The 22,387-nt window shown below is 40.7% G+C and overlaps 1 protein-coding gene across 1 annotated transcript in view; it reads left to right on the plus strand.

Moving 5' to 3' along the window:
* Positions 1-5,930: 5,930 nt before the first annotated feature.
* The window catches only part of LOC110091588 (uncharacterized), a 60,630-nt gene continuing 44,173 nt past the window's right edge, over positions 5,931-22,387 (plus strand). The window contains exon 1 of the mRNA XM_072991057.2: positions 5,931-11,639. Within this exon, the coding sequence (XP_072847158.2) occupies positions 11,307-11,639 (333 nt within the window). The 5' untranslated portion in view covers positions 5,931-11,306. The remainder of the gene's footprint in view (positions 11,640-22,387) is intronic.

Raw genomic sequence — 22,387 nt, forward strand, 5'->3', positions numbered from 1 at the left:
AAAGCATTAGGGATAAAGATAATTTTCTCACATGCCCCAAGGGTAATGTCACTGGATTTTATTTTCTTCTTCTGTTTATTCCCCCAATTTACATGAGGAGTCCCTGAAAAGTTAAATTATTGAATGATATTTTTAAATAGAATTATCACTGCAATTCTAATGCACACGGAATGAGAAATTGTCACTTTTTAAAGAAATATAAGTTGTATCTCTGCATGATGGAGCTAATGTGGCTTGTTGAAGGGAACTGGTTGCATGTGAGTGTGTAATTGGGTGAAAACGGTTCTAGTCCAGAGGCTCCCAACTGTGGGGAACCCAAGTGTTCTTGGACTACAACTTCCAGAAACCTTTACCAAACCAGCTGTGCTAGCTGCAGTTTCTGGGAGTCCAAGAACGCCTGTGTTACACTTGGGTTCCTGAGTGTCTGGAACCATTGTTCTAGTCATTGTTCCAAGAAAGGGCCACATGTTTTCTATAGGCATGTCCTAATCAGTGAATAAACAAGGCTAGGAAAACAACAATACAGTCCCATGGTCCTAGAGAGGATATGCCAGAGGCCACAGGATTTGGGGAGCAACCTCACAACCCTCCTTTTAGCACCTGGTGGAAGGCTGCTCCATTCTTGGAACCTGAATGTCAAGAGAGCCAAGAGGTGCGTGCTGGGACAGGTTATGGATCTGCATGATCCCAGATCGTCCCATTCCAACAAGCTCTGAGAATGGGGAGTGGAGCAAAGCCATCAAGAGCTTGGTGGTTTAGGTTTGTGGCTGTGGAGCCAGAGGTTGGGAATTCGATTCCCCATGGACTCCTTAACAAGGGGCTGGACTCAATGATCCATAGGGTCCCTTCCAGCTCTGCCTTTCTAAAATTGTATTGAAGACCATCACCTCACCTTTCTGATTGCATTTCTGAGCTGGCTGGAAAGAGGGGGGAAACCAGTACTTCTGCTTTAGCCTTTCTCTCTCTGGACTCCAGAGGGTTTTTTGTGAACCCTCAGAGCGTGTGACATGGCACCAGTGTATGCGTACAATTTGTTGCAAGGAATGTTGTTTTTACTTTCGATTGAGAAGTTGTGATTTGGTATGCAGATGTTATTTTGGTTTGGTTCAGTTGTTCTTAATTGAAGACTTGGTGATAATTCTGATATTGCAAAACTGTTGTAACACTTATTACAGCAGCATAGTGTTTGAGGTGAGGATGATGTAATGAGCAACAAACATGAAAGTAGGCAAAAACCACCCTTCGCCACACCCTCTCTCTCACTACAGAGGAGTGGGCCTTCTCTGCTCCATTACGTTATTTGTTTGGTGCATTCACTCTGCCTTGTGTGCTACTCTTCTCGAAGTTGAGTTTAACTGGAAGAGTTTCTAAAATGAGTTCCAACATTTCTGAAAGGAGTTCCAGAACATGCACACTTTACTGTCATTCCAGTTCCTTAATTTCATTCTCTTACCCTGCCTCACTCCCTTTTTCTATGTTACTGTTGTCCACATACATATTTTTTAAAAAGCCCTGGTGTGCATGTGGATGCATTGTATTGTCCTTGTATCAAGATTCTTTCCAAATGATTTTTTTTATCAGTGCACACTGCAGTGCTATACCCAGGGAGAGGAAAAACCCTGCCTCCCCCCCCCAAAAAAATCTTGATATAATCAATCATAAAAAAATAGCCTGCAAAAAATAGACTCTTGATTCAAACATTTGTACAATTATATCAAAACTGCTTTTAAAAAACATGATCCATACATCCGTATGGGACATGCAGAGTGGTGAAACGCCACTTTCAACAATACGATCACAATTAGATTGCTTTTTTGTAGTCTTTTATTGGGACATATGCACGCAATTGTTAACACTCGGTTGATGAAAATGTCACGAGCTTAAAAACACAACACACCATAAGCTGTAGGAAACCATGTATATAGAACCCTCTGATAATAATTCTTCTACTTTTAAAGAAACCTCCACTTTCCAAGCATTGCTAGACAAGATGGAGAGTCCAAAATCGGATGAAACATGAGGAGAAAGATGAAAGCAAACTTTTTTTTCAGGAGCCTGATGATGTTTTCCACCCTACATTATTCCTAGCAGGATTCTCATATTCCTTTGTTAGGGCAATGGATGCTATGCTCACCAAACAAAAACTAAATCTCCCATACATCTAAGCCAAGGAAACAGGAGAGAAAGTTCATTTGAAAAAAAAATTCAAGTATTAGGAATGTTTTGCTTCATGGGTACAGACGGTGCCGTTCCAGTATAAGCCTCATCACAAAGGGCTGATATATTTCTCTGTCTAAATGTTTTTATATCTATCTGCCTGCCTGCCTGTGTCAGGGTGTGACATTCCACCCTGTTCTAAAATCTCCTTTGGAAAATAAAAATGCCATGGGACAGAGAGACTAAAATACCTGCTCAATATAATTAAAGAACAAATTAACAAAGCAAGATAAATACCCAGAAGGTAACCTATTGTAGGACAGACCCAAAGGAGGAAATGACCAAGCACCGCTAGTTGACACCTTCAGTCCACAACTGAGACCACGTACAGGCTTGAGGGATCTCCAGCCCATCCTTCACAAGAATACTTCACTCTCCCAAGCCCTTGGTGGCAGATGCAGATGTCTAGTTGCCTACAGACAACCCCTCAGCCTCAAGCAACTACTAATACACAACAGACCACACAACACTGACACAGAGATAGGGACAAAACCCTGCTACAAATTGAGATGCCAACTCTGCCCCCACATCTGTTCTAGCAACAGAATTGCAGGACCTAACAATGTCACACACAACATCAAGGGCACCTTTACTTGTTCCTCGGCTGATGGGACCTATGACATCTTTTGCCAATCGTGCTCCTCTGTATTCTACATACGACAAACAAAACAATCTCTAAGCAGAAGAATTAATTGACATAAAATCAGGCACCAGAAAGCACAATCCACAGAAACATATCTCAAATCACTTCAGTCTACCAGGATACTCTTCCCAAGAAATGAAAGTTGCTCTACTGGAAAACACTACAAAACAAGAATACAGAAAGAAACAGCTGAGATAAAAATTATTCATATATATAAATGGAATGAATATCCGTTGCTTTAGTCAATACCAAATATAATAATTATGCTCTTCACTACTGTTGTTTTCCTTCACAACTACCAGACCCATATTTCAGAACAAGACTCAAAGTTATAGTCTGTCATTTTCTATACAGTATTAATACACATTGTTCCTGTTGGTCTTTAAAGTTCTTCTCTCTCTCTCTTTCAGCTTTTGTGTCTCTTGCTAAATGTTTACAGAACTGAATACCAAACAGAGGTCATAAATTATGGCATGTGTGAAATGCACCTCATATGTCTGACAAAGTGGGGTAAGAAGGTCCATGAAATCTTACATTAAAATTTAATAGATTTTAAGGTGCCACAACACTTTACTTATAATTTTTAATCTTTCTTCTGTTTTTGCTGACATGGAAGGAGGGTCATTAAAGGTGATGAGAAATGTATTACACTATATTGGCAAGTATGGTTGGTATTTACGACCTTGTAATTGTGGCTGTGGTTTTGATTTAATATAGATAATGATGCTTCCTATTAGCAAGTTTAGATATTGAATCCTCAGTGTTGTATACTATCTGTGTCAAGCAGTGGTGGTTGTACAAATACCTAGTAAACTTCAGAGATGGTTGTTGTGGGTTTTACGGGCTCCCTGGCCGTGTTCTGAAGGTTGTTCTTCCTAATGTTTTGCCAGTTTCTGTGGCCGGCATCTTCAGAGGACAGCACTGCCGGCCACAGAGACTGGTGGAACTTTAGGAAGAACAACCTTCAGAACACGGCCAAAGAGCTCAGAAAACCCACAACAACCATTACATCCCGGCCGTGAAAGCCTTCGCGAATACAAACTTCAGAGAGTTTTCTGAAACACACACAACTATTCACCTTTACTGCCACCATCTTTGGGGGGTAGAGAACAAGGAACCACATGATGAGTCAGATAAGAGTGCATTTTATTCCATTACCCGTTCAATCTGTACACAAAACACATCATACAGAAAGCCAGACTAGATGTAGATGAAGGAGGAATGAAAATTGTCAGAAGAAACATCAATAAGCTAAGATAAACAGATGACACTATTGTACTGACAGAAAGCAGCAATGACTTAAAATAACTGTTAGTGAAAGTGAAAGAAAAAAGTGCCAAAGCAAGACTGCAGCTGATCATTAAGAAGACCAAAAGCATGGCTATAAAAGAACTACACAACTTTAATGTTGACAACAAATAAATTAAAACAGTCAGAGATTTGTATACCTTTGGATCAACAATCGATCCAAATGAAGACTGTAGCCAAGAAATCAGAAGAAGACTGAAACTCAGAAGGGCAGTGATGAATAAATTAGAAAAGATCATGATGTTTAAGGATGTGCCACTGGAGACCAAGACCATCCACACCCTTGTATTTCTGATCATCATGTATGGGTGTGCACACTGGACAGTTAAGAAAATTGGTAGGGGGGGGGGAATTGACTCATTTGAAATGTGGTGCTGGAGGAGAGCTTTGTGGATACCCTGGACAGAATGACAAACAAGTGAGTTCTAGAGCAAATCAAGCCTAAACTATCTCTGGAGGCCAAAATGCTGAAACTGAGGCTGTCCTACTTTGGGCCCATCATGAGTAGGCAGGATTCTCTAGAAAAGACAATAATGCTGGGAAAGGCAGCAGGGAAAAGAGGGACACCGAATATGAAATAGGTTGACTCCTTAAAGAAACCTCAGGCTTGAGTTTGCAAGAGCTGAACAAGGTTGTTGAGGACAGAACATTTTGAGATTGCTCATTCAGGGGGTGACTTGGCAGCACTTAACGACAATAACAATAAAGGAAATTACAGTCCAATAATGGATTCTGTAGAGAACTGCTCTGCAGATCCATGAGAATTGAAATACGTATAGAATAGATATTGTAAAATAAAGTAATAAATCATCTGCAGGACAGAGGCAGAATTCTGAGTCAGGGTATTCACTCAGCGTTTTGGACGGAAGGTCTGGATTGCCACATACACAGTGGCTCCACACCAGTTTTGTTTGTCACCTTCTTCCTAGCTTTTGACGCCTCCATCCTTTGGCTAAATACTGTATAGCCAATTAAGGATAGGAGATAGATGCCTTTCAAAATTGCACCAGATATTTGGCATATAGAGAGAGGGGGTGGTGGTGATAGAAACAGGAAAGACAGGAAAACACCCTTTCAAGAATTTATCGCTCCCACACCATCAGACCTTGAGGAAGTCCAAAACAATCAGGAAATGCCATAGTCTCCATCACATTACACAGCGTTTCCCCCTCTCATAAAATAGTTTACACTAATGTAAAGCTAAGTTCATCCCAACATGTGAGTCAATATCTTCCTGTCAACACACAACATTTTGTGTAATCTTAAGCATCTGCCCTACAGTTGTGGAGATAAAGGGGGAGTGTTAGAAATGGACATCAACACAATTTTGAGGCAATTCTGTAAGGGGGATTGTTGTTCAAGCCATATATGTCTGTGTAGAAAAAAAAGGGGGGGGGAGAGCATGTTTAAGAAACATCTTCCCGTATAAGAAAGCCATAATTTTTGTTCCAGACATGTCTGTTTGCAAAAGAGAGCCATGATGTTTTGGTAATTATACCTGTTTAAACTTTATAGTGCCCATATTTTTGCTTTTCAAGAGATTGTGAGAATGCCCTCTTCCTTTTTTTGCTACCTTAAATATGCTAAGATTATAATTCTTCTGATTTCAGTTCTGTTCAAAGAAAGTAAGTCTCTGATCTCCAGAAAATATGCATTAAAATGAATGATGTGAAGGATGGGAAATTTATCTATCTATCTATCTATCTATCTATCTATCTATCTATCTATCTATCTATCTATCTATCTATCTATCTATCTATCTATCTATCTATCTATCTATCTATCTATCTATCTATCTATCTATCTATCTATCTAATGAACTTTCCAAAATTCTCAAATTTCTTCCTCTTTAGAATAGAAAGAAGTTTAGAATTATTTTTTGAAAAAAAACATCCTGAAATGTGAGAGAAATGAAAATTGACAAATGTCTGGGCTGGAATTCCTGTATATTCAGCTATGCTAGGGCTGATTAGGGTTGCAAAACACTAAATAATCTATATCTTAGATGGATAAAGGGTGACCCATGAGCTGCATGTGCCCCCCATGTCCTCTTTTGCTGCCCCCCTGGGGTTCTTAGATTTTTTTAATGTTAAAAAGACAGAATCCCAATTTTCCGCTGAAATTTATACAGCTAGACATTGTTTATAAACAGTATTTCCAGTCTTAACTGGAAGAGGAAATATTTAATTATGTCCAGCTCCAAGGTTCTTCCCCTGGTTTCTCTCCCATTGTAACCAGTAAATCAATCAATCCATCCATCTGTTCTTTGTTATTTAAAAAGTCTTTGCAAACTTTACCATTTAAACGGCTCATGCTGTTTCTTCTCACAGGGTAACCAAATGTAAACTGCTTGGTTCTCAAGGTTGAGTGCAATTTATTTTCTAAGGAATTAAATGTAATCTTTATTTAATTTTAATCAGTCTTTAATTAAGTCTCAGTGGGCTTTGAGGGGAAAATGATGATATAATATTTAATAATAACTACTTACGTCTGAGTATAATTTTTAATAGTAATAATTCCATTACTTTCATTTAGTAAAAATAATTTTATAACAGCCAAGAGACTATGTAAAACAAAGCTGGGAACTAATATATTCTTGGGCCCAGAAGAAGACAGGAGCTTAGGGCAAAGTTTATGATGCATGTATATACTGAAAATGAAATTGGGGGAGCAGGGGGGTTAACAAGGCTGGAGTCTCTGACTCCAAAGGGGGGAGGGGTTGGTTTAACTTGAGGGGTTAGTTTTTTTTCCTTCTTCTTTCTTTTTTTTCCCTTTCTTTTCCCCTTGTCTCTTATTTGTCTTGCTTTTTTTGTGCAAAATGAAATAAAATAAAATAAAAAAGTAAAAATAATTTTATAATAATAAAATAAATATGTAGTGCTCTCTCTCTCTCTCTCTCTCTCTCTGTGTGTGTGTGTGTGTATAATGTCTGTAGTACACATTCTCTTCTCTCTGATATAAAATACAACATAGAAGGAAAAAAAGACTAAGCTCTACTCAGCCCCATGCATCTCCTTAGGTAGTGACCTCTTTGGGTAAACAGCCCTTCTATAACTGGCCAACAGGAAATATGGCCCCTGATCCCATGGAAGTCCCCCCCTACTCCTTCTGAGCCTGCACAAATGAACTTCTTATTCCATACAGTCATGTGCCATTATCTGGTGAGATTTATTTTTAATTGCTTAACTCCTGCTTATATCTTTATTTAAAACACCCCTTTTCTCTTAAATCAATGGCTTTTAGGGTACTGCAAAACAATCTATTGCAGTGCGCAGGAGTCGGAGAAGAAAAACATTCAATCTTGAGGAAGAAACTCTGGCACAGAATATTTCATTTTAGAACTACAGAGCTGGGCGGGACCCTATGGATCATCAGGTCCATCACCTGTCAATGGGGCACAGTGGGGAATTGAACTTCTAGCCTTTGGCTCTGCAGCCAGGTATCTAAACCATTGAGCTATCCAGCAGTTATGTGACATTAAATGTTTTGCAATTTTAATCTATAAATTATTGCATGGCATGATACAGTTTCAGAAAAAACACATAACACTGTCCGTAAGTATGAAACACTGACCAAATGGAACACCAGTTTAGTAAAAGGCCAATGGCTGCCATTTTGGTATCTTGGGAATAAAGTCTTAGGTTCTTCCCTGTCCAAACACTATAGGGAGCTGAATATTCTGTTGAGGCATAGAATAAGAAATTCATTTGTGCAGGCTCAGAGGAATGCCCATATTCAGAAACAGAGGTTTAAAGTGAAAGGTCACATACGAGGAGAGCACACATAGTATAGTGGATAGAGTGCAGGACTATGACTCTGGAGACTTGTGTTCAAATCTTTGCTCAGCTATGGAGACTAATTGTGGGGTACCAAAGGCAAACAATTTCTTGAATATCTCTCACATCTCAAAAGCCCTTATAGGATTGTCCTTGACATCTCATAACAACAACATATATTAACTCTGGAGCACAGGGAAAAGTATGATCATTGTGGAGTCAGTTCTGAAGCCTATTAATCCACAATGAGGTGGCATTTTTCTGATGTGTCAATCTAGAAGGATTGGTTGGAGAAAGTGAAAATGTGTAGCAGCTAATGTTGGTTTCATGCAGAAGAGATAAACTAAAGGAGACTGGAAAGAGAAGAGAGAAGAGCCTGGAGGTTTGGGAAGAGTAATGACTAAGATGGAGAAAAGAGGAAAGAAATTAGGCCTGGAATTGACTGAGGACCAACCACAAAGGTAATAGATATTCTTGCCCGAGAGAGACTGAGGTGGCTCAATGGCCAGCTTGGTGCTAGTATTGCAGAAAAAATAACTGTTTTGACTATATCTGATAGGCTCTGATTAGGACTAGAAAGGTGTTTTCTTCAAGGCGTTCCTATAATTTAAATACAGTACATTGTACACAATGCTGTGCAGTAAAAATAAATAAACTACAAGAATGAGCTCCTAAAACCATCATCCCCAAGAGCTACAGAAAGACCAGTAAAAAGAAGTGTGCTTCTGGAACTTTCCTGAAGATTCTAAGAAAGCAACCTGATGACGGCCCAAAGAAGTAGGTCACAGTGTTTTGGAGACTCGCCTCTCTAAAGACTCTCTGACTTTTACTCAGTCGCCAGCACAATCACTCTTGGGATAGCAAAACAGTTTGTGATGAGAGAAAAAACGATAGTACTGTCACATGGCTTTCTGTATCCAAAAAGTTGTTAACATTCAGCCTTGTTGATTAACATATTCTTAAACCTCTCTGTTTGAGGTCCCGGTGAGGCAAGAGGATTGACCGACTGGCCTTGTTCTCAGAAGTGCTGCTGCTTCGCAATACTCTGCTGATGACAAGCCGCAAATCCATGTCTTGTTTTTGAGCAACCACTACTCGTATCCAAGTCCAGCTTAATTCAGATCTTTGCATTGATTTGTTTATTAGTTACAATCAGATCAAGACAGCTTTGGGCGATGCATTTTTTTATTTTTATTTTTTTAAGCAAGATGATCCTGCTCTCCGTTTCCTCTGCAAGTTCAAACTGGCAAGAAAGAAAACATGATCCCCAGTTTTGCTGTTGAGAAATAGAAGAATTAATGGTGTGAAGATTTGTGTGATCTTACAAGATCTTACCGGAGTTAACTGCTGAAGTTGGGACATACCAAAGCTGAGGCCCTTTTTTTATTTCAAGAATCAACTTGGAGGATTGGCTGTTTCTTCACATCAAGAAGATGCACAGAAGTTGTTGTTTTCCCCCCTAAAATATTTGTTCTCCAGTTCAGAAGGCTTGGCAGACATTCTCCTCTAAATACCACAGCAGTGAAGTCAGTATAAACAGATAATTATGTATTCTGTTACTACAAAGGGCCAGACAGAGATGTGATTAACTAACCCTGCTTCTGCTTACCCTTCATATAATCAACGGTCCTTCTCAGCAGGCCTGAAGCACTTCACTTTCCATGGTGCCCGCCATGGAGCTTCATAACTTTCAATAATTTTACATGACGGTCAGAATTTTGCTAGAGTTGTGCACATTTAAACTGACATTGACAGAAATGTATATACAATATGTATAACTGCCAGGTTCTGGTCTTTCATTTCCTTATACCCATGTCCATCAAGAAAACTCACGCCCTCTGGTTTGCTTGCATGTACTCATTAAAGCAGCAAGAACACCTTGCTTGTGTGAAGGAGGTATACATGATGAACAATATTGGGGAAATGTGCATTTTTGCTTGCATGTAGCACATATGTGCAGGCAAGACTCTTCTCTTCAGACTTTTGCTGCTTTGATGAGCAAAGTGATTACAGGCAGAATATGGCTAGGTGCTACCCTCTAAGCATATACCGGAACCCAGTTGCTATACTAATGCCTGGAGAGGGCTTGTATCTCTTCTGTATGTGCTCCTATGTGCCTGTTTTATCATGTCTCCACATTAGAAAATAAACAAAGAAATCCACAGGAAAATTCACATTGTGAATATACATGTTTGCATCTGCTGAAGTGTTTATGCCAAATAAAACTTGCTGATCTTTAAGGTGCCCTAGATCCCTTCATTGTTTTGGCTGCAGCTGTTTATTGTTGCTCCCCAAAAACATTTAGAATGTATAGTCTGGAATATTTTCCCCCTCCAAATGTGGGCACCTAAATATATTATCCTACAATGCACGTATTTCTAAACAATTTAGCTTCATGTGATTACATTTAAATGTGTTTTGATATGTTTTGGAGCTAAGAACTGCATCACAACATTTGGGAACGTGTCGCACAGCAGCCCAAGAGGTGTGTACCAGGCTGGTTTGAATCTGAATTTGCAAATACTCAAGTTAATCAATTATCTACAGGTTGAGTACACATACAGTGAACTGTATCAAATGTATTTTTACCCATCAGCATGGTTGGGGGGGGGAATGTCATTGCTCACTGGATATGAATGATAAGGAAAAAATCCTCATTGTTCACTTCTGTAACGAGGAACTTGTAGCTACTTCAATTAGCTTCAATTTAAAGCAGACAGAAGGTGGTTGTGTTCCCCTTTGCATTCAAACTACCTGAAACCGAGTGAATTGAGAAGGCAGAATTTCTTCTTTAACTGGCATGTGCCATAGCATGCCATTCTTTGGATTTACGTAGCTCTAGTTGTCAGTGAAGAAACACGATGACCTCAGTCTTCCAAAACATTCTACTCTAGGCTAGCTGTTCCCATGTGTCTGTTTGCTTTAACTTGTGTATTGCGTTATTCTCTCTTTACCACCTTCTCTTTTTGCCATTTTAGGCTGAGGAAGCTTCTCTCAGCTCCTCAGGGTGCCCGTAAACAGAGGCAAGTGAGTAATTGGGGGTTGAGTGCCGGTGTCTGTGCATGTGCGCTCATCTCACAAACAAAACTACAAAAGACAGGAGGGAAGGAGGAAGGAAGGGAGAGAGAGAGAGAGAGGAGGAGGAGGAAAGAAAGCCAACAGGTTGTTCTGGATTACATCAACAGTCACACCCTCACGTCTTTATGAGCATAGCAGAACAGGTGTTTGTAATTCATTAGCCAAACCGAGCTCGGCACAGACAGGAATTAAATCTACGCTGCTCTCAAACGTGCTCTGTTTCTAGCTACTTTCAGTCGCAAATTGGCTGGCCCAGTGCTTCCTTAGGTTCCTTCTGAGACACCATGACTAGCCGCTACAGGGACTTCCGTAGCCTCAGCAGCAGCTCTCTCAATTCACCTGAAGCTACCTATAACAGAAGAAGAGAGCGGTCGTCCTCCCCTTGTTCAAGATTTGAAGCCTGCGGTAGCCCCACCAGGGGTGACGCCAGCAAGAGAAACTTCAGTTCTTCGAGTTTCACCGGGTATAGCCGTCATGCTTATCCAAAAGTTTCTGTTAATAAGCGGCTCTTGACTCCGCTCCACCTGGACATTGATCCTGCCTTCCAGGAGATACGGAACAAGGAGAAAGAGGAGATGAAGACACTCAACAATCAATTTGCTGCCTTAATTGGAAAGGTAAGATAAGTCTGTCTTTATGTTGACCTAAGACCTCGCTTTGGCCTACTCTGTCATAAGGAAAAGCGGCCGTCTCTAGTGGTAGATTCAGGGCACGCTTTGAGGTTAAGAAGCTCTTAACCTGTTTATGCTATTGCTGTTACTGCTATTATTTCATAGTTTAGATGGTATGCCCTAGGAACCCAAGTGCCCATGGCCAGCCCTGATGTAGGCTTCTGTTATAGGCAGAATCATGGTGATGGAAGAGGCCTTTAAGTTCATTGAGTCCAACCCCCTGCTCAGTGCAGGAATCTGAGTATGTATATCTGACAGACGGCTGTCCAACCTCCTCTTGAATGCCTCGTGCATTGGAGTGTTCATCACCTCCCAAGGTAATTGGTCCTACTGTCAGACATGGAGCCTCCATGTCCAGATGAAATGGGCCACTATATCAGTTGCTAGAGAGCAAGACCAGGAGACACCTGGTTAACCCCTGTGGAAGCAGCAGGCTGGATTAGATTGCTCCTTAATATGACCCAGCAGGACTGTTCTTGTGAAGCACTAGCAGAAGAATCATTTGACATGTTTCCCGTCTTCACATTCGAAGTCGTTTGTCCTGTAGTAGGATTGTCAGATGAGAATCCTTGTATTGCACCGCACGCTGCTACTTCGGATGTTGCACCGGGTCCACAAACAAAGGATGTCTATCACCTGCACGTACTTTGTCGATGCTTCTTATTGCTAAGATCCATTCTATAGCAACTCTTTCTGCCTTGTCAGATCATTCACTAATGTAGAATTCTGGTACTACAGACGTATTAGCTTTGTGCCCATGACAACGGCAAAAAAGAAAAAGAAAAAAAAAGGTTAAAGTGTGAGATTGAGGGTAAAATTATTCTCAAGGGTTGGTGGGCGGATGAAGGTGGGAGGTAACCGACATGTGTTTCTAAATCATGTAGAAATAAATGTGTTGTCCAGTGCAGATGATGGAAGGTATAGCCTTGCGAGTATCTACCTTTTTTTTTAAAGGTCTCCATAAAAACGCCCACACTGGCAAGGTATAGAAGGGAAGCACAAGGAAAACAAATATTGACAAGCAAAAGAAATCTAGAACAAAACACAACATTGCAGAGTGGGAGAGAGGAGCGTCACTCATCATTTGCAATTAACATTACAGGCACTGCTAAATACCTGCCAGGGTCATTCAAACGGTCCTAGTACTCATGAGTGGTAAGGGACATAATAACTGAAGAAAGCCTGCATATTCCACTGAGGAAATAGGGATGCAAGGTGACAAAATTCATTTCTGAGGCAGTTCACTAAGTATCTATTCTCTGACTTAAAGGGTATATTTCATGCTACAATTTTATTTCTTTTATTATATTAGTTTAGATGGTATGGCTTTCTAAGGTAAATTCTGAGGATTCTGCAAAGAGTCCTGTTGTACAGTATGGTTACTGAGAAAAGAAGAGTCAATAACCTAAAGTGCAGGAGAACTGAATGTCTGTTATTTTTCTTTTCCCTCCTCATCCCTTTTTCCTTTTGTGCTGTATTTGGTTGCGGTTGTGTGTTGTTGTTTTTTTAAAGATTGTTAAGGCTAAGGGTAGGAACTGTTTTTATTGACCTGTCAACTACTCCTGAAGCTTTGTTGGCTAAAGAATGTAGAAATGCTTGAAGTCAATAACTTTGTGGCGCAGTGGTTAAAACGCTGTACTGCAGCTAAAACTGTGCTCACGACCTGGGGTTCAAATCCCAGGTAGCCGGCTCAAGGTTGACTCAGCCTTCCATCCTTCCGAGGTCGGTAAAATGAGTACCCAGCTTGCTGGGGGGGCAATGTGTAGCCTGTATGATGAAATTGTAAACCGCCCGGAGAGTGCTTGTAGCACTATGGGGCGGTATATAAGTCCAAAAATAAATAAAATAAATAAATAAAAAGGTGATGTCTGACGTAACAAAAGTTCAGATTATAGTCGGGACCCATATTTTCAAATCAACACCGAGTAAAAAGTTCTAAGCATGTAGTAAAAATACCCTAGCTTGTGTCATTTAGAGTTTTAAGTTGCTCCTCCTGTTTATCATCTATTTTGCTTCGTGGAAGGACCTGTTTATTTTGCAAAACATTCAAAAATATGAATGCACTTGCCTCACCTGCAGAAAGTGTGATAACCCAGAATTGTTCTATTTACTTAGCGATCTGTCCTGAGATATGCATTTAAGCTAATAAAATTGGTAAAACAATACAAATAATATTTTTTTTAAAAAAATAAACAAACAGAAGCAATAAATAAAGAACGATTAATCTCATGGGCCATTAAAATATAATCCAATTAAAGAGAAGAGGAGTTGTGATAAAATAAATGCAACTGGACAGCTTTTGACTGATGCTGAAAGGTTGTAAGGGATTTGCCAAGCAAAACTGCCAAAGAAGGTGTTCCGCTATTTGGGTGCCTCCCCTTATACATCTCTCCCTGTTAGCAGCAGCAGTAGTCTGTCTGGTTTTGGAAAGACACCCAATGAAGTGAATCGTTGTTAGGCATGTAGAAGTGGTGTTCTGTTGGATACCTCTCTTTGACCATTAAAGGCCCAGACAAGGACCTTGTAGTGAAATTCGGACATGGACTGACTACTACTACTAGAGAATTATTTAAATGTACATTACCTCACTCTCTTTCATCATCACATTCTCTGTACTATGCACATTACTTCACTCTCTTTCATCATCACATTCTCTGTACTATCCACAGTGGTCGTAATGGTTGACTATTGATAGCAGTGAGATCTTTTGGCAAGCAGGATGTATGGCTCTATGCAGTCATGTTCCTGTTGCATTCGGCACTTCATACAGAGGGAACAGAATGAATCATTTGCACAGATGGGTCCCAAGACCCTTTCAGGTTTTACTAAAGCACATAACCTTTAGAAGTGTGAAGAAGAATGTCACAGCAGCACTGTACAGCTCTCCCTTGTGAGGAAGAAATCTGTGTATTAAAGTCCCATAGAGGAGATTATTTTCAAAATAGAAGTTTGACTACTCAAGGCAGATTCCTGCAAAGCCCTCATGTTCTGTAAACAGATAGTAATCTCCTTAAGGATTGCTTCATTGAAGTGTCTAACGTAGGCACCAAGTGCCAGTCTTAAATATTAACAAATATATCACTGTGGCACACAAAGGGATTATGTGGAAGCACACTCTCTGTTCCATACATTAAAAGACCAACTAAACAGAATAATCTAGGCTGAACAGAATAATACGGTCTTTCTCAGTATGCTTTTCAACCCATATTGATGAATTGTTGTTGACTGAGTGGAAACTTCTGAAGAACTCCTTAGAAAGATGAGTCCTAAACGGGAACAATCTTCTCTGCCTACCACTAGAGACCTCAGGGTAGAATATAATTCTCTAAGAGTGTCACAGCATGTCGTAAGTAAGGTGTATTCTCAGTTGTTGAGGGCAGTGTAGTAAAATAGGCCCTTTTACTACCCTGCAAGAACAGAACACCTGCTTAATGAAAATCTCTCCTCCTAAATCATGTTGGTTGGACAGATATCCCTTTTCTGTTCTGTTCACTATGAATCACTGAAGAAGAAAGTTTAAAAGTGGTACAACCAATAGTGTATTAAGCTCAGGGTTGGAAATAAGTGATCCACTGACTGTTTAAATTTCAGGGATGGTGATATATACTATGTGAATAAGTCTGGACCAGATTAACAAGGTCGCTGTTGAGGCAAGTCTTTCCATCATGTCTCTGCAGACATTTGTAGAGAATGTGTACATTGAAAAGAAAGTACTCAGAAATCTTTTGCTTTCACTCTACTTTGTTCATGGCTGGTACTATCACTGACCACAGCAGGGCCTCAAGTTATGTGGCCTTTTAAAGTGGATGCTACAGGAGAGATGAGGCATACAGCTGGTGCCTTCAGCAGCAGACCTAAGTTCCTTAGAACATGTCATTTGAGGACCTTCAGTACAAGACTTCACCATCTCCTTCCCTGGAAGCTTGTCATGTCATAATTTTGTGGGTCTGTGTATTCTCATTGGGAAAGGAAACACATCAGTTGAACAAGCCAATCACTGAAATCATGGACCATGGACCGCTGTTTCCAGGACTGCGGCAGGACTGTTCTCCCAAAGCAGCCCTCAGGGCTTGGCTGATAGATCATGAATGATCAGTCAGATCACATGATATGTTTCACACATGCTTTTTTGGTCAGCTAGAGTTCCAGAATCTCCTAGCTAGCGGCCATGCTGCCTAGGGGATTCTAGCAGTATTATCCCCAAAACCTAATTTTTCCAAGGTCTGGTTATACTGTTTACATTTCAGAGGCAGTATGCAAATAAGCCTGGATCACTTGTATTACGTCTGTCTTTCTTGACTCAGTTCTGTTTGGATTACTAGGTGTCTCACCAACGATGCTGAAGGCAACTGCACAGTTCTCCATTTATAACTTGAGCATTCTTTGTTGTTGTTGTTGTTGTTGTTGTTGTTTGTGGTCAAGTTGCTTAGTGACCTCCAAAAGATCCTGTAATTAGCAGTTCTGCTTAAGTATGGCAAATTCATATTCTTGGTTTCCTTTCTTGACTCATCACATCTCATATTACTTCTTCCTCTTTTCCTACTGCCTTCATTTTTCTCCAACATTATTATCTTTTCCAGCGGGTCTTGTCTTCTCATGATACCTCTGAAGTATGACAGCCTCAGGTTTGTTATTCTCACATCTAGTTCAGTTTTGATTTGATCTAGCACCCACTTGTCTTTCTAGAGATCCAGGGTATCCAAAATGTTGTCCTCCAATAACACATTTCCAATGAATTGACTTCCCCCGTCACCTGTGTTCAGTGTTTAGCTTTCCTATCCATACTTAGCAGTTGGGAATACCACAGTATGGTATGGTGTTGACCTTGGTTTCCAGTGACACAACATTCCTTTTGGAGGTCTTTTTTTTTTTTTTAGTTCTTTCATAGTTGCTCTTCCAAACCCCAGTCTTCTGGTTTCTTGGCTAAATTCTCCATTTAGATTAGTCACTGAACTGAAGTATAGAACATTTGTAACCATTTCTATTGCTTTATTTTTACCATTAAAGTTTGTAATTTTTTTGTAATCATTGTTTTTCTCTTAGCATTCAGTTGTGATCCTGCTGATGCACTTTCTTCTTTTACCCTTATAAGCAGTTGCTTTAAATAAGTTCTGTCTTCTGACATAAATATTATATCATGTCTGCCTTAAACTTGAAGTTTCTTCCACCAATTTTCATTCCTCTTTCATGTGAATCTAATCCATTTTTAAAAAAATGAGAATTTCTAGGTATAGACTGAACAGTCAGGGAGATGAAATGGACCTTTGTTTGACACCTATACCAATAGGAAACCACCCTTCTTCTTCCTATCCTCCTATAAGAGCAACTTCCTCCCACCAGTATTTTCATGGGTGGGCGGAGATTAGTAAGATAAAAACTGAAAGGCATTTAACACACTTCTTTAAAAAAAAAAATGCCATAGAAAGTATTCACTCTCATGATTGCAGGCTTTGTGTTCTAATTCAGAGCATTGATTGCTGCATTAGAAAAGCAGTAGTGTATTGATGCCTTAGCTACAACAGGGTAGGCAGTTGGGGAAAGGTTTCTGCCATTCACAAGGGTGGCACCAATTGTAGCTACACTAGCTATTTTATGCACACTTCCAACTTTATAGAATGAAAATGATCGGTGATATTTTGCCAGGCTTAGGAAGATTCAGTGAGAAGGTCAGTGGCTGAGTAAATGCTTTGCATAGAGTTTTCCAGGAACAACCCCCAGCGTTAAGTTCCAGTCAATCAGAACTTGAAGTAGAACCTGGAAATTTCTATTCAACCAGAACAAATGTAATGATATTCTAATCCGGTGTATCATCCTATGTCATTGCTCATTTATGGATAGCTCAGTACATCCTTAAAAGTGTTCATCGTAAAGAGATATTTTTCCAAGCTCTGTTCAAGTGGTAGGACTGGGAAAGATCCTTCTCCAAATCATAGGGAAAACTTTAGGACCCACATCCAGCTAGGAAAGAGTAGGGCTAGATAGAACAGTGGCCTGACCCACTATTCTGTCTAGGCCTGAGAACTGAGAAGAGTGTTTATGGAGAGTTTTTGATGCCATGTTTTGGGATGTGTCAGTATTAAGACTATTTAATGGGAAGCATAAGGTAGATTCTGCAGCTAAGGAGCTACGGATTCAAACTGGGCAAGGGTCAAAAGGTCATACTGGCAAAATAAGGGCAAATCACTACTCAGTCATTAAAGAAAATACTTTTTGGCTGCAAACTTGGAAAATCTCACATGGTTATGTCCCATAACTGCATGAAAATAACCATAACCTGGCTACAGTGAACACAAAGAAATGAACTCTGAGAACAGAGTGTTGAGGGCACTCCTGTTTCTTTCTCTTGGCTCATGTGTGTTTTTGGGAAGATTTCACTCCCTCAGAGTTTATGTCTGTGTCTTCAAATGAGAATGTATTCAAGTTTGTGTTCTTGTACAAGGCCATGATCAATAGGGTAAGCACCTTGCTCTAGGTGCGACATAATAGGGTTAAACAGGAAGGAGCCTATCACAAATCTCTCTTTGGTTATTCTTAGGCAATTCCAAACAAAGATTGGAAGCAAGAGCCAGTGCTAATAACTAAGTTTAGGAAGAGATTGACAAAAGTGCGGGTGAAATCCATCCTCTGCAATCTTGGGATAAAAAAACAGCAGATGCTCTTTAGAAAGAGAATGCACTAAACATAGTTTTGCAGGTGCCATTATCATGATGGCCTGAGCTAAAACCAATAATCAAGGGGGATAGGCTATATCTGAGGAACTGGGGAATTTTAATGAACACTTAGACACGAGGTAAATCTGCACGTTGCGTCATGGCAACTGAACTCCTTTCTTATTATGTGGAAACGTTTCCCTACTTGCCCAAGTAGTTTCTTCAGTCTTGGGTGAATAGTGAAACGTTTCAATCTAATAAGAAAGAAGTCCAGTTGCGATGACTTCCAGATAACCTCACCTGGATGACTGAGAATCTCCACAGACATAGACACGAGTTTTGCACTAATGTGTATAAGGGATGCTGGTATCTTTAATCCGAATGTGTCAGAGTCATCTACTGAAATCGCTGAAAGCATGAACCTAAATTCAGACCTATGATGAGATTTTTGCTCTCTCCTCCTGCTTTGTAGGGTTTCCATAGGAATTTTAGGAGATTGCAGGAGGTAGGGAGGCTGTATCCTTTCCTGGTGGCTGTGATTTGGACCTTAATGTATTGTTACCCTGTGTATTTATATATTGCAATAGTGCCTTGCTTCTCTGTGGAGTGGGGGGGGGGGAGTGAGAGAAACCTGGGCCCAGCCTATTTGGTGAAGTAGAGTTTGCACTTTTGGAAAGATGGCAGGTGGATCTTAAATGTGGCCACACAAAGTCTGAGGCCTGATTTTCAATGTCACTTTTGAGGTTTTAAAGCAGGCAGGCCAGCTACCAGACAGAGCAAGATTATTTCCTTTTCATGCAACAATTTCCAATGTTTTGTGCTTTCATACAAAATATTTATCCTACAGTCTCCCTGCTCTGAGCTGCGAAAATTTTTAACATTTGTTGTATTTCTCAGGATCCCACCAGCATTCCTGCCCTGTTGAGTAGCAGAACGTTTTGAAACATTCCAACATGACGAGCTGAACATATTTTGGTCAAGAGTCTTGTGGTGCAGGGGTTAAACTGCAGCCCAAATTATTCTGCTTGTGACTGGAGATGGGGCACGAATCAGAAAAATGATGAATGAATTGATTTGTCAATTTGTTCTTCGCCTTAAAATGCTATAAAATGCCCGCCCAAGCACCTAGAGTCCCTTCCCCCTTTGGGGTGTTTACATGATCTGTTTTTGCCTGTACTGTTAAGCCCAGCAAGCAGTTACTTTTATGTTTAATGGACTTTCGCCCCCATAATTCAGTGGGAACTTCCCAACCATGTTCTAGAAGACGCTGCCTCCATATAGTGGTCCCCAACCTTGGGCCTCCAGATGTTCTTGAACTACAACTCCCAGAAGCCTTCACCACTACCTCTGCTGGCCAGGATTTCTGGGAGTTGAAGTCCAAGAACATCTGGAGGCCCAAGGTTGGGGACCACTGCGATATGGAAGCAGCCTCTGTCAGAACTTTCCCTCCAGTGGGTCTTTGGAAGGCTCAGGGAATCTCATGATTCACACAGTCCATTGAGGTGCTCCCCCCCCCCCCCCGCTGACTGGAAGAACGGTGAGGGAACCTAATGCATGTAAAACATGGCCTGTTCTACCTTCATGCTGCTGAGGGGCTTTCAATCTCATAATTTGGTCTGAAGAGTCCCTGAATTGGGGTGGGGTAGAAGTCCATTAAATATGAAAGTCCCATTCTTAAAGTTTCTGCTTGTACAAGAAGGAACAGCTGATAAGCAGCTAACGGTTACTTCAATGCAAATGTTTATAGTCAGGTGTTTGCATATCTGTTTATCTCTGTTATCTATTACTTCCCATATCTGCCTATGTGACTTGTTCTCTCTGTTGGACTTCTCCTTTATCACTTGAATGAAATGGCTCCCATCTACTTCCACAACATTTATTTGCATATATTTGGGGGGGGAGGCAGCAAAGAGAACTGCTCTCTCACAGTTTATTTTGGATGGTTTCTCCTGAATTCGCTTTTTTTAACCTCAGGGTCTTTCTGTTCCAAATATGTGACTTGAGTGTTTTGCTAAAGTCTTCAAAGACAAACCTCCAAACAAAATTCTCCCCCATTTTCATTGGTGAAATTCAACAAGTACAGCTATTCTCAGCCTAGTAAGAGCTGTGTGGTGTTCGTCTGCTATATATACTATAAAGATTAGGAACGTCTCAGGACAAAAAAAAAATGAGATGACCTAATTCATTGTCAACATGGTGAAAACCAGCAGGATTCGAATCCAGAATTGAAATTCTTGGACCTGTTTTTCCCCCCATGCAAAGTGTGTCTATGCTACACATTCACAGCCGCTTGATATGACTTTAACTATAACCACTTAATCCTACAAAATTCTGAGATTTATCTTTGGTGAGAAACATCTTAGAGATGGGAGGTCTTGACTGTCATATTCTCTCCATTCTGAATATTAACAAATACTGTACATAAAAATATAGCAAAATCCAAACAAGCTCAAATGAGATGGTGGTCTAAATTTTGCCCTTGTCTCCTATTAGTTGTTAATTGTAGTACTGTATTTGTTTGGGGGTTACTGATTTTTTTTATTATTGTGAGCCACCTTGCAAAAGAGGCTTTCACTTTTAGGGTGGACTGTTAATATTTTAAGTAATAACTCTGGAAGAAAAAACAGCAAGAAAAGCAGTGTCTTTTTTCCACTTATGTGGTGCTTCTGATTGTTACATACAGCACTGATGTTACCTGTCTGTCATGGGTTTGGAGGGAAAGTTCCATCCTATGGGGAGTGGAAGGCGGGACATCAGGAGGAGGGGCTGTACTGTATATATATGTGGAGCGTGTGTGGTGAAGAGAGAGATGCTGAGAGACACTGGGATGTGACGAAGCAGCAGCTGGGAAGAAGAAGCTGTTGTGGGAGTCTGTGTGTCAGACAGGGTACTTCTGTGTGTCAGAGTACCAACCTGATAGGTTCAGGTGTCTGTTGGGTAGCCAGAACTGATAGGTTCAGGGTCTGTGCTTCAAGTTAAGGGTTCTGTGTGAACCAAACTGTATGCTTGTATGAGTGAGAATAAGCCACGTTACTTTATCTTATTCACCTGATTGTTTATTTTTCCCTGTGTGTATTTAAAATAAACCTTATTCTTTTTATTGTTTAAAAATCCATCCCTGGTCTGTGTGACTTCTTATAGGGAATGGTTGGTGGCAGCTTAGTGTAACTGTGTGACATATCCCAGTAGGTCTGGGTTTGTCACATTGATTGGTGTCCAGCGTGTGGGATACGACTGGTCCAGTTGTCCAGCGGTCCAGCAAAGCCTTGGCAAGTGTGCCCAGAGCAAGGGGGGTCTAGTCAGGGACAGTCTGAGGCGCGTAGGTAATCTTCTAGGTGTACCTCACGGGGAGGTGCGCTAGTAGAAGAACGTGCCAACTGGGGAGACTTAGATTAGGGTGCTCTGAGGTAGCCTAGTTTTGGCGGGAAAAAGCTGAGGCAAAACTGCGTAGTAACAGTGAACTAGCTTGCCAGCTGAGAGGCCCAGCAGAGGGGGGTAGGCTCTGACTCGTTACTGTTGCAAGTTTAGTGCTGAAGAACAGCAGCAATCTCTAGGGAGAGCTGGTTCTGAGGCAAGAAGGAAAAAAGTGGTCGTTTTATTTTGAGGCTTGACTTTTTAAAGCAGCCTGTTCTGAGGGGGGATTATGCCCTTGACTCGAAGCCAGATGGCCGAAATGAGTGAAGTGAAAGACCCCCAGATTGACCAAGGTTCTGAGGATGAATTTGGCTCAGTGCAAGGTGACAGCACAGGAGAGCAGAACCCAGAACTTAGAAAAATACTCATAGCCCAACAGCATGAACTGAGGGTGAGGGAAAGGAAACCGAAATCTGTGGCAGCAGCCGCAGAGATCGCAGATTTTATTTCCCAAATAAGAAAGCCCTTGGGTGAGGGGAAATCTGTAGGTAAACCCAAAGAAACCTACAGCAAGTACTCTCAGGGACCAGGGAAAAACCAGCAAGGGGGAGGGGCCCATGGTGAAGGGAAGCCCTCAGACATGAAACTAAGACCTCAGATTTTGGAGGGAAAACCAAAACAAGATGAGAG

This window comes from Pogona vitticeps, chromosome 2, assembly GCF_051106095.1.
Source record: "Pogona vitticeps strain Pit_001003342236 chromosome 2, PviZW2.1, whole genome shotgun sequence".
In the NCBI taxonomy this organism is placed as follows: Eukaryota; Metazoa; Chordata; class Lepidosauria; order Squamata; family Agamidae; genus Pogona; species Pogona vitticeps.